This window comes from Scyliorhinus torazame, chromosome 17, assembly GCF_047496885.1.
Source record: "Scyliorhinus torazame isolate Kashiwa2021f chromosome 17, sScyTor2.1, whole genome shotgun sequence".
NCBI classification, from domain to species: domain Eukaryota; kingdom Metazoa; phylum Chordata; class Chondrichthyes; order Carcharhiniformes; family Scyliorhinidae; genus Scyliorhinus; species Scyliorhinus torazame.
Genome location: NC_092723.1, coordinates 71,874,327 through 71,889,620, shown reverse-complemented (window position 1 = coordinate 71,889,620; position 15,294 = coordinate 71,874,327). Strand labels below are relative to the sequence as shown.

Here is a 15,294-nt window from a genome sequence, read left to right as displayed (position 1 = left end):
ATTCACCTGCGGTAATTGGTTATCCCACAATTAACCTGCTGTAATTGTTTATCCCACAATTCACCTGCGGTGGTTGTTCATCCCACAATTCCCCGATGATAATTGTTTATCCTACAATTTACCACCAGTAATTGTTTATCCCACAATTACCCTGTGGTAGGTGTTTATCCCACAATTCACCTGTGGTAATTGTTTATCCCACAATTCACCTGCGGTCATTGTTTAACCCACAATTCCCTCGCAGAAATTGTTTATCTCACAATTCACCTGTGGTTATTGTTTATCCCACAATTCACCTGCGGTAATTGTTTATTCCACAATTCACCTACGGTAATTATTTATCCCACAATTCACCTGCAGTCATTGTTTAACCCTCAATTCCCTCGCGGAAATTGTTTATCTCACAATTTACCTGTGGTAATTGTTTATCCCACAATTAACCTGCGGTAATTGTTTAACCCACAATTCACCTGTGGTAATTGTTTATCCCACAATCCACCTACGGTAATTGTTTATCCCACAAACCCCTGTAATAATTGTTTGTCCCATAATTCATCTGTGGTAATTGTTTAACCCACAATTCCCCTGCGATAATTGTTTAACGCACAAATCCCCTGTGGTAATTGTTTATCCCATAATTCACGAGCGGTAATTGTTTATCCCACAATTCACCAGCGGTAATTGTTTATCCCACAATTCCCTAGCGGTAATTGTTGATCCCACAGTTCCCCTGAGGTAATTGGTTATCCCATAATTCACCTGTGGTAATTGTTTATCGCACAATTCCACAGTGGTAACCTTTTATATCTGAATTCCCAGTGATAATTGTTTATTCTGCAATTCCCCAGTGATAATCATACATCGTGCAATTCCATAGCGGTAATTGATTATCCATCAACTCCCTAGCGGCCATTATTTATCTCACAATTCCCCTGCGATAATTGTTTATCCTGTAATTCCCTCGCAGTAATTGTTAATCCCCAAATTCACCTGTGGTAATGTTTATCCCTCAATGCACCTGTGGTAATTGTTTATCCCACAATTCACCTACGGTAATTGTTTATCCCACAATTCACCTGCAGAAGTTGTTTATCCAAAAATTCACCAGCGGTAATTGTTTATCCCACAATTCACCTACGGTAATTGTTCATCCCACAATTCACCTGCAGACGTTGTTTATCCCAAAATTCACCAGCGGTAATTGTTTATCCTGCAATTCACCTGTGGTAATTATTTTCCCCTCATAATTATCATTCTCTGTTACTGATGCTGTGCTAATCACAATAAAAACACTGCATTGTCTTAAGCATCTTTTATTTATTATAACTTTTATAAAACACAAAACTGGAATTTTGATGAATTGCTCATTGGTGCTTGAATGATTATTAATTGTAAAGTTATTTTTGAAAGCTATACTGTCAGCTTCGCTCAGAGCTGGAAACCTCTGACTCACAGTATGGCGAGGAGTTTTTTGATTCCCCATCACTATTACAGTCTTGCTTGGAGACAGGAGAGTCATGAACCTTAATATCCCTCTGGGGCTCCTCTCTTAACTGCGGTGTCCTGTCAGGGCTGTTGCTGAGTAAGTCCTCGAGGTACTTGATGTACCTGATGGCTGCACGCAAGGTTTCCACTTTGCTCAAACGTTTCTCTGACGTTGTTCCTGGGAGGTGATCGCGGAGTCTGGCATAGCCCTCGTTTACACACTTGACCCTCTGCCTCTCCCTCTCATTTCTCTTTTGAATGAAGGCTGGCTCAAAGGGACAGTCATAGACACCAAAGTGACCATGGAAGGGCATGTAGGGAAACATGCTTCCGTAACTATCATAATAGGTTGACTCCAGGTTGGTTGGATAGACCAGAAATGGGACATGTGTTAAACTGTCCCCATGGGGTTGATGTGTGGATGGGTTCGGGGGCAGAGGCATACCTAATTGCATACAATTAGGGGCAGTCATTGGTCTCCTGTCTATCAGCGACCTGGGATAATTACTGTTCATCTTGGGTTCTGCAGCAAAATAAAGAATAAGTCCCAGAATTGTCAGATCGTAAAAAATTAAACCAGCTCTTGGTTAGACTGCACTGGCCCCTGAGAGTGGTATCACACAGGAGATAGATTTTTCTTTCTGCTGCACAGCCCCCGGATATCAGAGTTGGGTTCTTTTTAAATAGCGCACGTCAAACTCCACTTTAGATTGAGAGATTGAAGCTGTGGTCAGGCAGATTGAACAGCGAGACTCCTCCTTTTCTCAGAGTGCTCAGTCTCTCCCCCTAACTCTAAGCTTTGGGGGCTCCTCTATCTCAGAGCCTCTTTGGGTTCGGAGCTTCTCCTTAACACTGAACCCGGGGTCGTCTCTTTAAGTCTGAGCAGTTTCTGAAGCAGCGAGAGTCTTCCTTATGCCACACCATGAGTGACCCAAAATTGCAATCATCTGTCTCCATGAAGACCAAAACCAAGGGGTAATGTTGAGGAAGTTCACTCAAATCGGAAACGTTTGACGACAGTTCACCATAGCGATTGCCCAACAATTGTACACGAATCTTGCTGAAAAAAAAGAGACATGTTACCGAAGCCAAGACAAATTCAAGAATGTCAAATTTCAAAGGACACAACAATTTATGCTACAGGAGAATGGGTTGCTGATTGATTGGCAAGTTGTATTGCAAGAATTGTACAGTTAATGTTTGCTGCAATAAAAAGAGAAACATACAGTCATAAATAGAAAATAGAAACAGGAGGAGGCAATTTGGCCCTTCAAGCCTGCTCTGCCATTTATTATGATCATGACTGATCAAGTTCAATACCCTGATCCCACCTTCCCCCCATATCCCTTTATCCCTTTAGCCCCAAGAGCTTTATCTAATTCCTTCTTGAAATTACACAACATTTTGGCCTCAACTACTTTCTGTTGTAGGGTTGAAAATGCTGGATAAACTCAGCAAGTCTGGCAGCATCTGCGGAGAGAAACACACTTAACAGACAGCATTTTCTGGCCATTCACGCTGGCAGGATCTTCGGGTCCCGTCAACAAATGCAGCCCCGTCATGGGGTTCCCAACGGTGAGGAGTGCATTCAAAGGGAAACCAGATGCCAGCCACTGGTGAACCGCCCTCCGGCACTGCAGAACACGCCAGGATATGTGAGGAAAATCCCGCCCAACATTTCAAGTGCTGAAGAAGAGTTATACAGACTCGAGATGTTAACTCTGTTTCTTTTTTTACAGGTGCTGAGTTTATCCAGCATTTTATGTTTTTATTTCAGATTTCCAGCATCGGAAGCATTTTGATTTGATTTTACTCTTTGTTTTGCTTTGAGCAGCCATTGCAGTGATTGGCCGTTCTGGTAGTGTAGTGATGTGACTGGGCTAAAACCCCAGCGAGTGAGAATTCAAATCTCACTATGACTCTCATAGACTTCTACAGATGTGCGATAGAGAGCATCCTATCCGGCTGCATCACAGCCTGGCATGGCAACTGCTCGGTCCAAGATCCCAAGTAACTGCAGAGTGTGGTGAACTCAGCCCAACGCATCACACAAGCTTGCCACCCCCTCATTGATTCTGTATACACCTCCCGCTGCCTCAGGAAGGCAGACAGCATTATCAGAGACCCCTCCCACCCAGGCATTGCCTTCTTCCAGACCTTTCCATCAGGCAGAAGGTACAGAAGTCTGAAGACCTGCACATCCAGACATAGGAACAACTTCTTCCCCACAGCTACAAGACTCCTCAACGACTCTCCCTCGGACGGATCTGTTCCCTGTAAGACACTATTCACGACACCCTATGCTGCTGTTGCTCATGTATTTGCTTTGTTTGGCCCCTTGTTCCGCACTGTAACCAATCACTGTTTGTCGATGAACCATTTGTCAATGTTCTCTGTTGATCATTCTTTTTGTCTACTATATACGTACTGTGTATGCTCCCCCGGCGACAGAAAAATACTTTTCTCTGTACTTCAGCACATGTGACAATAAATCAAATCAAATTAAAATTTATAGAAATCGGTTCTCCTTAAACATGACCATGAAGCTATCAGATTACTGTCAAACCCCAAAAGGTTTACAGAGGTCCTTAGGGAATAAACCCTGCCAGCCTTACCCTGTCTGGCCCGGATGTGACTTCAGACCCATATGATTGACTTAACCTACAAGCCAGTTACCCAGTGGTGCACTGAATTGTACCAAACCAACCATCTTCCCACTTCCCGAGAATGAATTTAAAATAACATTTGCCATCTGCAGTTTAAGGATGCTGTATTTAAAGTGCTAGGGTTTGAAATCTTGGAGTTCATAGCAAACATACATCATTGGGTTTGTTAGTATCACCTCACCCACTCTCCTCAACTTGCTGATGCAGTTGAGTTATGGCCCATTGAGTGGTCCTTCTTCTCAGAGATAGTTTCTGCACTGCAGGGCAAGATTGGGATTCTAGTTCTTGTTCGGAGAGAGGGCCAGGAAGGCAAGGTTATGGCAGCACTGACCCTGCACCAGCTCGTTCATTTTCCACCAGTTTTGGAGAGAAATATTCTCACTCGACCTCTGACTGGTGTTAGATAGCGGCTGGTGTGAGCAGTCTTGTGCTCTGATGTCACATCAGTTGAGATTGGAGTTGAGGAAACAAAAAGTATCATTATTGTTAGGATATGGTTTGTCTGTCTTATGTTCGCTATTAATGCCCGTCCTGCTGCCTGTTCTGATCTACGTTCTTCAGGTTAGCTGCTACAAAGTTACTGCGCCCTTTGGGATTTCTGTTTAAATTAAATGAATGAAAAATGAATGAAAATCGCTTATTGTCACAAGTAGGCTTCAATGGAGTTACTGTGAAAAGCCCCTAGTCGCCACATTCCAGCACCTGTTCGGGGAGGCTGGTACGGGAATTAAACTGTGCTGCTGGCCTGCCTTGGCCTGCTTTCAAAGCCAGCGACTTAGCCCTGTGCTAAACCAGCCTCGCTGGTTTGTAGTCTTTGGACACTGGAAAACCCCTCTGTTCTGATGGGCTGGTCCACAAACATCCCTTATAGGTTCTGTGGCAGAATCTGTGATGTCGTTTGATCGATTTGGCAAGCAGCCAATTTGTGTATGTGGACTTTTCAGCCTTCTCCTATCGCAGCCTGTGGTTGGTGAAGCCAGTCAGAAACTTTCAAGAAAGAAGGCCGGTCTTCTGGAGAGTGCCATATTTTGTTCAGTTCTGTTAAGTATCCAGCAAGTAAGGTCCCAGGATTCTCCCTCTCGCTCCTTCTCTCTCTCTCTCTCTCTCTGCAGGATGATTTTAAGAGGCATTCTAGCCAAAACCGTGATGATGTCCTTGTTTAAAGGAGCACAGACAATCTTCAGAACTTGGAAAGAGATCGTGGGTGTGAAAGTGCAAGTTTTCCCAAAGGTCAGTAACCTTTGAACTGTGTGTTCTGGTGCTAGGAAGAGTGAAGAATTGAAGCTTAAGGTGGGAGCATTTGTGATAAAACTGCCAGTCTTGTAAAACTGTAAAAGTAAAAACTGCTAAACGTATCAGAGCTGTATCGTTCTCACAGGGAGGCAAAAGCTCCACCTGGTGGTAGAAAGACAAAAGTGCACCGACCTAATCATCCTGTATACAGCACTATCTGGTGGCCGGCAACAATAACAACACTGGTTGGAACACCCCGGACTTAACTCCACCTGGTGGCTGAAGAACGGAATCACCCTGACCTTGAATTCTTAGGCGAAACACTATCTGGTGGTTGAAGGACAGAATTGCGTCAACCTGAACTTCTCGAGTAAATCTATTATGCAGAGGTTGCAACCACAGTAGTGAAGACTCATCTCAGACCTACCCCTTTAATCCCTGTTTTTTTTATTCCTCGCCAACCCTTAGCTTGTGTCTGTCTTGTATGTGTCTGGGTAGAGGGTGGGACTGGATCTTGGGATTAGGTAGTTTGGTAGATGGTTATCCTGCTATTTCCTAATATGTTCAACTTTTCTTCTTTTTAATTAATGAACAGTTTGTTAATGTTTTACTTATTAATCTGTAACTTATTGGAGCAGTCAAGGGTTAAATATCCTTGAAAACGCAAATTATTGTTTAATTCACTTATGTTGGGACTTCGGGGTCTGTGGAGCTGGAATTTACCGTGCACTTGCCCAGGGTGTCGTAACATAAATTAGGGGCTCGTCCAGGATTGGAAATGTTCAACGGCGAATTTGGGGGTTTGTAGTAATATAACAATATCGCTATGGAAGCTGCCAAGAAATTTCTCCAGGTGGAGACATATCTCTGGTATTTTGGGAGGAGCTTCGCAAAGACCCGCTCATCGAATTGGCAAGGGAATTGAAACTGATTGTACCAGCTAAAACTAAGAAGGAGGAGGTAATTTACACAATTGCTCAACATTTAAACTTGAAGGTAATGCAGCTGAGGCTGGATCCACAGTCAGTAGAATTGGCTAAGATCCAGTTACAGATGAAACAATTAGAAATGCAGCAAAAACAGAGAGAAATGGAAATGGAAATGAAGAGAGATGAAAGAGAGAGAGAGAGCAAAAATAAAAATAAATGGAGATGGAAATGAGGAAGTTATAATTAGAGACTTCCAGCTTGAGGTACTGGAAAGGGGTGGGAAGCTTCCAGAATGTGAAGGGGAGCCTAGACCTAGAACAGAACATAGTGGTGATATGTTTAAGTTTATACAGGCTCTCCCAAAATTTGAAAAGAAAGATGCAGAAACATCCTTTAGAGCTTTCGAGAAACTAGCAACCCAATTGGAGTGGCCAAAAGAGAAGTAGATATTACCTCTGCAGAGTAAGTTGACAGGGGGGGCACAGGAAGTTGCCGTCTTGTCAGAGAAGGACTTTAGGGATTATGACTCTGTGAAAAAGGTTATTCTAGGTGCATACAAATTGGTTCCAGAAGCATATGGACAGAAATTCTGGAATTTGAAGAAACTGCCAGGACAGCCTTATGCAGAATTTGAGAGGGTTAAACAGAACAATTTTAACAGACGAGCTTTGGGAGTTGCAACTACCTGTGAGGCTCTGATAGAAGTCCTTCTCTTAGAGGAGTTTAAGAATTCCTTACTTTCCATAACAAGAACCCATGTTGAAGACCAGAGGGCACAAACTGTTAGGCAAGCAGCAATTATGGCTGACGATTATGAGCTAATCCATAAATTTAAACCTTTGTTCCATCACCCCGATAATTTTGAAAAGGAGAAGAAGTGGGAGAATGAGAGGACAGGGGGTAGCCAAGGTAAATAATGGTTAGCTGGGAAGGCTCCGAGATCTCCGCCTTAGTCCAGAAAGGGAGGTACTGAGGGTGGAAGTGAGTCTTGGAAGCCTAAATTTTACCATTGTAACAAGGTGGGACATGTTCGTTCAGCCTGTTGGAAGTTGAAAGGAAGGCCCATGGGAGTTGTGGGGGTTCGGAAGGAGGTTTCGGAGAAGGAATCAAAGGTGGCGAATGCTCTAGTGCAGATGGGAACGTTAACTACACTTAGGAGACCCAAGGTGAACACTGCTGTGGGAGCAGGTGTAGAGAATAAGGTAGATAAAAAATATACGGGTTTTGTGTCGAAGGGGAAAATCAGCCCATTTTCCTCGACAGATGAGTCAAACCCATAATGATTTTAAAGGACACAGGGGCCATTCAAACCCTTGTGCTGGAGAAGGATTTTGGTCTTTCCTCCAGAGAGCTCAGTGAAAGCTGAGGTATTTGTGAATGGGATGGTGGAAGTTGTATCCCAGTTTCATTGTAGAAAGTGCAGTTGGAGTGTGATTTTGTGTCAGGTCCAGTAGTTGTTGGAATGACTTAGTGGTGTTCAACCAGAAGTGGAAAGAGTTTCTACACCATAAAGGAACAAAGAACAAAGAAAAGTACAGCTTTTCGGCCCTCCAAGCCTGTGCCGACCATGCTGACCGTCTAAACTAAAACCGTCTGCACTTCCTGGGTCCGTATCCCTCTATTCCCATCCTATTCATGTATGTGTCAAGATGCCCCTTAAATGTCACTATAGTCCCTGCTTCCACCACCTCCTCCAGCAGCGAGTTCCAGGCACCCACTACCCTCTGTGTAAAAAACTTGCCTCGTACATCTCCTCTAAACCTTGCCCCTCGCACCTTAAACCTATGCTCCCTAGTAATTGACCCCTCTACCCTGGAAAAAGCCTCTGACTATCCACTCTGTCTATGCCCCTCATAATTTTGTAGACCTCTATCAGGTCGGCCCTCAACCTCCATCGTTCCAGTGAGAACAAACCGAGTTTATTCAACCGCTCCTCATAGCTAATGCCCTCCATACCAGGCAACATCCTGGTAAATCTCTTCTGCACCCTTTCTAAAGCCTCCACATCCTTCTGGTAGTGTGGCGACCAGAATTGAACACTATAATCCAAGTGTTCCCCACCATCTGGCCTGCGAAATCCTGCCAACTGTCCTGGCTTGACACAATTCACACCTCTTTAACCTGGGGTTACCCCATCTCTGGATCTGTAAAGATTTAATCACCTGCTAATGCTCGCATTCCAAGCATTGTCTGGCATCTTTGAATCTGTCTATATATATGTTTCTGGAGCATACCTCTTCATTCACCTGAGGAAGGAGCAGCGCTCCGAAAGCTAGTGACATCGAAACAAACCTGTTGGACTTTAACCTGGTGTTGTAAGACTTCTTACTGTAATCTTGTGAGGAACTGAGCAAAAAGCGAATTTGCTAATATCCAAACTATCATATCTGGGTCACATAATGGGACATGGTCAAATGGTGCCATGAGATGCAAAAATACAGGTCATGAGGGCAGCACGGTGGCGCAGTGGGTTAGCCCTGTTGCCTCACGGTGCCGAGGTCCTAGGTTCGATCCCGGCTCTGGGTCACTGCCCGTGTGGAGTTTGCACATTCTCCCCATGTTTGCGTGGGTTTCGCCCCCACAACCCAAAGATGTGAAGGCTAGGTGGACTGGCCACGCTAAAATTGCCCCTTAATTGGAAAAAATTAATTGGGCACTCTAAATTTAAAAAAAAAATACAGGTCATGTGGGACTGCCTGCCATGTGGGACAGCACCAGAAAAGAGACTTTAAGCCTGGTACTGGCATTACAGCCTTTGGAGATTTATGTTGCCAGCAACCCAGCAGAGGCAATCACATATATGGACCGCAACCATTTCAAAATTTCTGGAGAAATTTCAAGGTCAGATCATTTGGTGATTCTGATGGGGGTTGCTTTTGCAACCATTTAACATTAAAAAATTTCATGCAGCCAGGAGAGTATACGTTATTGCGGACGCTTTATCTCAAGTGTAAAAAGAAACTTTTGGAAACAGTGCAAAACTTTTTGTGGAGCATTTTTCTCTGTTAATGCATGCATTTTGTAATATTTAATAAGATGGAACTGAGAGAAGGGTGGAGAAATGAAATGTCTTTAAAATTAAGACACTGCATTTTTGAAAAGAGGGGGGCATATCATGAATCCGCCTGGAGACAACAGTATTCAAAGGGCCACAATTGGTACGCATCTCTCCCGGTAACAAGTTTAGAATGGAAGTCTAGATAATCAGGTGTGACTAGCATATGGAGGAGAAGCAGATTATAGACGATTAGGAGAGTCCCTGAGATTTACATGTTAATGTGTGGTCAAGGAAGTTGATGGGGGCTGACAGCAGAATACACAGAAGGGATAATCAAAGAACAACAAAGGTATAATTGACGAGACCCTAAGAAAGAAAGGTTGCAGTTACCGTCTCACAGTCTCAGAAAGTGGACAGTCCAGTTTCCAGCCATCAAGCCTGAAGGCCAAGTTTACAGCAAATGAGCTTCTAAGTCTTAGAACCAAGGCAGTGCAGAAAACCTTGATGTAACAGCAGATTTAAAATATCTTCACTGGACCAAGAAAAAAACAGTTCCTAGAATTGAGTATCATCCTCATATTGTGTGATAACTGTCGCTCGTTATTCAATTTGGATGTTGTTTGGGGAACAGGGAAATTGTACAGAGTTCAGGTATGGTAGATATATTGTGTAACAAGGGGTACATTCTATAGAAACTATGTGTTTAATCATTCATGCATCTTAATTGTGTGAGGATAGAGTCTTTCTGTTTGTGTGTATTGTCTTTTCATTACTTTGATAAATGGACTTTAATAAATGTTACCTGATGACTGGACTATTTATTCTCACTGGAGTTTCACTTGTCTCCTCATATCAAAAAAAATAAAACCATACACCCCCACAAACCAGTGCTCCAAGTTGGGATAACATCAATGTGTTTTGTGACAGTATGGATGGAAGTTGTGAGGAGGACACAAGGAATATGCAAAGGGATATGATAGGTTAAGCGAGTGGGCAAAACACTGGCAGGTGAAGTATAATATGGGAAAATATGAGGTTGTCCACTTTGCCAGGAAGAATGGAAAAACAGTACGCTATTTAAATGGAGAGATTGCAGAAATCTTGAGGTACAGAGATATCTGGGGTCCTGGTACATAAGTCACAAAGTTAGTCTGCAGATACAGCAAGTGATTAAGAAGCCATGTTGTTTATCACAAGGAGAATGGAATATAAAAGTCAGGAGGATTTGCTATGGTTTTACAGGGTGTTATGAGACTACATCTGGAATATTGAGTCGAGTTTTGGCCTCCCTTAGAAAGGAGAGAATCTCACTGGAAGCAGTTGTGAAGGGGCACTCGACTTATTCCTGGGATGAGGGGCTTATCTTATAATAATAACAATTATCTTTATTAGTGTTACAAGTAGGTTTACATTAACACTGCAATGAAGTTACTGTGAAAGGAGGGAAGGTTACCCATAAGAGTTTAGAAGAATGAGAGATGATCTGACTGAAACGATCCTGTGGTGACTTGATGGGATGAATGCTGAGAGGATGTTTCCTCTCATGAGACAGACAAAAGTAGGGGATAGTGTTTAAAAATAAGGGGTCTCTCATTTAAAAGAGATCAGGAGAATTTATTTCTCTCAGAGGGTCATTAGTCTGTGGAGAGCAGGGGAGACTGGATATTTTTAAGGCTGAGGTAGATAGATTCTTGATTGACATGGTACCAGAGGGTAGGTAGGAAAGTAGAGTTGAGACCACAAACATATTAGTCATGAGGGGCCTACTCCAGCTCCTAATTCTCATGCAGGCACATATACTATTACATGTATTACAAGAATCACAACTGCCAGAAAACCTGAGGCTTCTTCAAAAGAATCTTCCACCAAGAAGGATAAGGGCAGCAGATGCATGGGAACACCCTTCACCACAAAGCTCTCCAATAAGTCACTCACCATCCTTACTTGAAACTATGGGTGCAATGTAAAGGAAAAGTTTCTGAGTTTGGTAGCGAGCGAGAACTGCCGAGTGCTTCCCAGTGGCCAACCTGGCAAGACCGCCACCGGTATCAAACGTCATTTAGGGCCGGTAATGATGCCCCACGAGCCTCACATCTGAAAAGATTGTTCTACCAGCAGATTTTCCTGCATCACACCGGGCAACTCCCCGCTATCGAGGGGGAGCAGCTCTTAAACTGATCCCGCAAAGCAAACCCCAGACAGCTTGCAACCATGTCATCGTGCAGACCAGCTTCACAATTCAGAAATGCCGACCTGGCCACACTGTTGGACGCAGTGGAGTCCAGATGGGATAGCTTGTTTCCCCGAGGGGGTCGGAGGGTCAACCACAGGGCAGCCAGTGTTGTGTGGAAGGCAGTGGCTGTCAGCATGGGGAGTGTCACCAGGAGGACCAGCACCCAATGCCTCAAGAAGCTGAACAACCTCCACTGGGCCTCACGGGTGAGTTTGCACCGGCCCCACCTGACACCACCCCCTCCCCATGACCTTGCAGTTAGCACCGGACCATCATCCGAGGTGGCCACCTCCCCCTTCCCCCAAGGGAATACCTCAGAGGAGAGCTCAGAGGATGCCACCATTGAGGCATCACAGCTGTCACCCCCCCCCCCCCCCCCCCCTGTGGACGAATGTAGTTGACAGGCTTCTGGGGCACAGTCTGGGAGGCACCACACAGTTGCTGATGCACATCAGGTGGAGGCAGGAACATCTAGGGGAGGCAGCAGTCCGAGGTCTGCTGGATCTCAGGACCCAGCTGGGTCCCAACCCGATGTCGAGCCTCTGGACCAGGTTATCCTGGAGCTGACGCAGATGTTAGGGTGCGGCCGGGAGGTTCAGAGGTGGATGTCAGCGACACACCAGAGGGTCCATAGCCGATTGGAGGAGTCCCAAAATCTGCAGGAGCAGGAGTTGGTGCCGGAAATGCATGGCACCGAGGCCAACACTGATAGGATGGCGATTGCAATGGAAAGCATGGAGCATGACGTCAGCACCATGAGTGGTGGCTTCCAAGGCGTTGCTCAGTCAGTAACGGGCATGGCTGAGGGCCTCGACAGCATGTACCAGTCGCTGAGGGACCATGTCCCTGACGCAGTTGGATTTTGCCGAGGCGCTGCAGAGTGTGTCCCGGTCACAGATGGGCATCGCTGACAATGTCCACACCATGGTGCAGACAATGGGGAACCACCAGGGCTGGCAGAGCAAGGTGATGCAGGGGTCTTTGAGACTTGCTCCAGCCACCCCTCCATCCCGACCAGTAGGAGGGAGCACTGGAAGCCACCCCGGAGCCTCTCTACAGGGAGGTGATGGAGGTCATCAGCTCTCCTGAGTCTCTCTCACCAGATAACGGCTTGTCTCAGGGATAGATGGCGAACAGCGTGGCACGGCAAGGTATGTGCCACTGGCAAGTCGGCTGGTTAAAGAATTCCCAGTGGAAGGAACAGACTTAGTTCTGGGGAATGATTTAATGGGAGTGAAGGTTGTAGCTTCACACATGGTTACAGAGTTATAGAGAGTCCGAAGGAAGGACTGTAGTTAGCCCCTGAATTGCTGACTGAAGGACATGCAGGAGCTAGGAAAACCCATTGGGCAGTAGAGAACTTCGAGAAAGAGATGTTGACAGCTGTTGAGCATGTTTCAAGTGACCATGGTAGTGAACCGGGTCCCAGGCATTTTCAGACTGACGGTGACTATACGGCTGAGGAATTAGACCAGAGTCTTGACTTTGACTTCCGTTCTGACGGGTGGCACAGTGGCGCAGTGGTTAGCACTGCTGCTTCACGGCGCTGAGGACTCGGTTCGAACCCTGCCCCGGGTCACTGTTTGTGTGGAGTTCACACATTCTCCCCGAGTCTGCCTGGGTCTCACCCCCACAACCCCAAAAAAAGATGTGCAGGGAAGTGATTTGGCTACACTAAATTGCCCCTTAATTGGAAAAAAAATAATTGGGTAAATGTATTTTTAAAAAAGACTTCCGTTCCGATTATGAGGTGCTGGTAAAGAGTTTTTGCAAGAATGTTGGTAAGGAGGAGGAGTCAGATGAAAGTTTTGACTTCGACCTAGGTCTTGGTTATGAAGTGATGGTGAATAGATTTTGTAAGAGCGATAGTAAGGGGGGAGAGTCAGATGACAGTCTTGACTTTGACCTCGGGACTGACGATGATGCGATGGTAGACAGTTGCACCCTACTAGACTCGTCACCAATTGAACTTGAATAACTGGCAAGCAATTCTTCCAGAGTTAGTCAAGGAATTAGTAACCTGGAGGAGGTAGGTGAAGTGGACTTGCCAAAAGGTAACCATGATGTGGAGATGCCGGCGTTGGACTGGGGTGGGCACAGTAAGAAGTCTTACATCACCAGGTTAAAGTCCAACTGATTTGTTTCAAATCACTAGCTTTCGGAGCACAGCTTCTTCCTCACCTAATGAAGGAGCTGAACTCCGAAAGCTAGTGATTCAAAACAAACCTGTTAGACTTGAACTTGGTGTTGTAAGACTTCTTACTGTGCCAAAAGGTAGGTTGTTACCGCTTCTTGAGATAAACCCATTGCCACTCCCTTCAGGTGAAAGTCGTTCCCAGAGCAGGCTTGGCCTGAGGGAAAGTATACCAGACTGCACAGCATCATTTAGTCAGAATGAGGACTGTAAGGACTGGGGAGTGATACCAAACAAGCAACTGGTCGACCCACATCCTTTTGAAAGGTTACAGTATCTTTTCGATGTAGCAGATGTTGATAGCCAAGAAGGTGAATTGGTTGGCCATCAATCCTTTTTCGGAGTTAAGGGAAAGGTGGTTAGCGAATCCTGCAGCGGGTCTGCAATCACGGAGGCCAGGCAAACCCAAACTGGTCACAGAGAGAGTGACATCCCATACTCTGATTCTGAAAGTGGGGATGCAGGCAGTGGTTACGAAAACTCCAATGGGGAGGCAAAAGTTGCCACCGCAGGAATAGTGCCTGTTGAGTCAATTAACTTTGAGAGGTCCGACTCCTCAGTAGCTCTTGTTGCCGAAGGTGGCCTGGTGGAGGCCACAAGAGAATGTAAGGCCACTAGGGTTGAAAATAATATATTGGTTATCAGTGAACCCACTACTTCATGTAGTTGGAGGAAACCCTCAAAGTTTGTACAGAATTTCAACAGTCAGGAGGGCTCATTAGCTTGCTGTGGGACGGCAAGAGACAGGTCTAGAGCAGGTGCCAAAGGAATGTAGATGAAGGTGTAGGGAAGCACCAGTGGGCATTCTGTTAACCACCAAAGCCACCTTCATCTTGGCTACAACTGAGGTAAAAAACTGAAGAGCATTGCATGTTGGACATATGCAGGAACACACAACCCTGTTGTGGTCCATGGAATGCCAAGGAGAGTCTGGGAAGTCGACGGCCATGTCGGAGTATGAATCGGTGTTGGCCCAATTGTTGACTACTTGCGTTTACAGAGACATTAAAAAACCCAGGATGCAAGAGTTTTTTTGTCAGAGTCATCATTGCAATTGTTTGTTGTAAATATTGTGTACATATTTCCTGGGGATAATAATGTGAGTGCAAGTATTTTTTTTTGTGTGTGTTAAAAGTCAAATTTCCATTAATGCCTCCTTTGGGGGGCAGAGGTATGTTTCATTCCTTTAAGGGGAGAGATATTTTAGGACATAGTCTGTCTGTGCTGTGTTCCCTTTTAATGCCCAACCTGCTGCCTGTCCGGATCTACATTCTTCAGGTTTGCTGCTACAAAGTTACTGCTCTCTTTGGGATTTCTGTTTCAATTGTAGTCTTTGGACACTGGAAAAAAATCCCTGTTCTGATGGGCTGGTCCACAAACATCCCCTTTAGGTTCTGTGGCAGAATCTGTGATATTGTCTGATCGACATGGCAAGCAGCCAATTGGTGTATGTGGAATTTTCAGCCTTCTCCTATCGCAGCCTGTGGTAGGTGATGCCAGTCAGAAACTTTCAGGAAAGAAGGGGGATCTTCTGGAGAGTGATATTTTTTGTTCAG

At 45.1% G+C, this 15,294-nt stretch overlaps 1 protein-coding gene across 1 annotated transcript in view; it reads right to left on the bottom strand.

Moving 5' to 3' along the window:
- Window positions 1-1,418: 1,418 nt before the first annotated feature.
- LOC140393540 (achaete-scute homolog 5-like) overlaps window positions 1,419-15,294 on the bottom strand; it is an 87,924-nt gene continuing 74,048 nt past the window's right edge. The window contains exon 2 of the mRNA XM_072479835.1: window positions 1,419-2,545. Coding sequence (XP_072335936.1) covers window positions 1,419-2,000 — 582 coding nt within the window. The 5' untranslated portion in view covers window positions 2,001-2,545. The remainder of the gene's footprint in view (window positions 2,546-15,294) is intronic.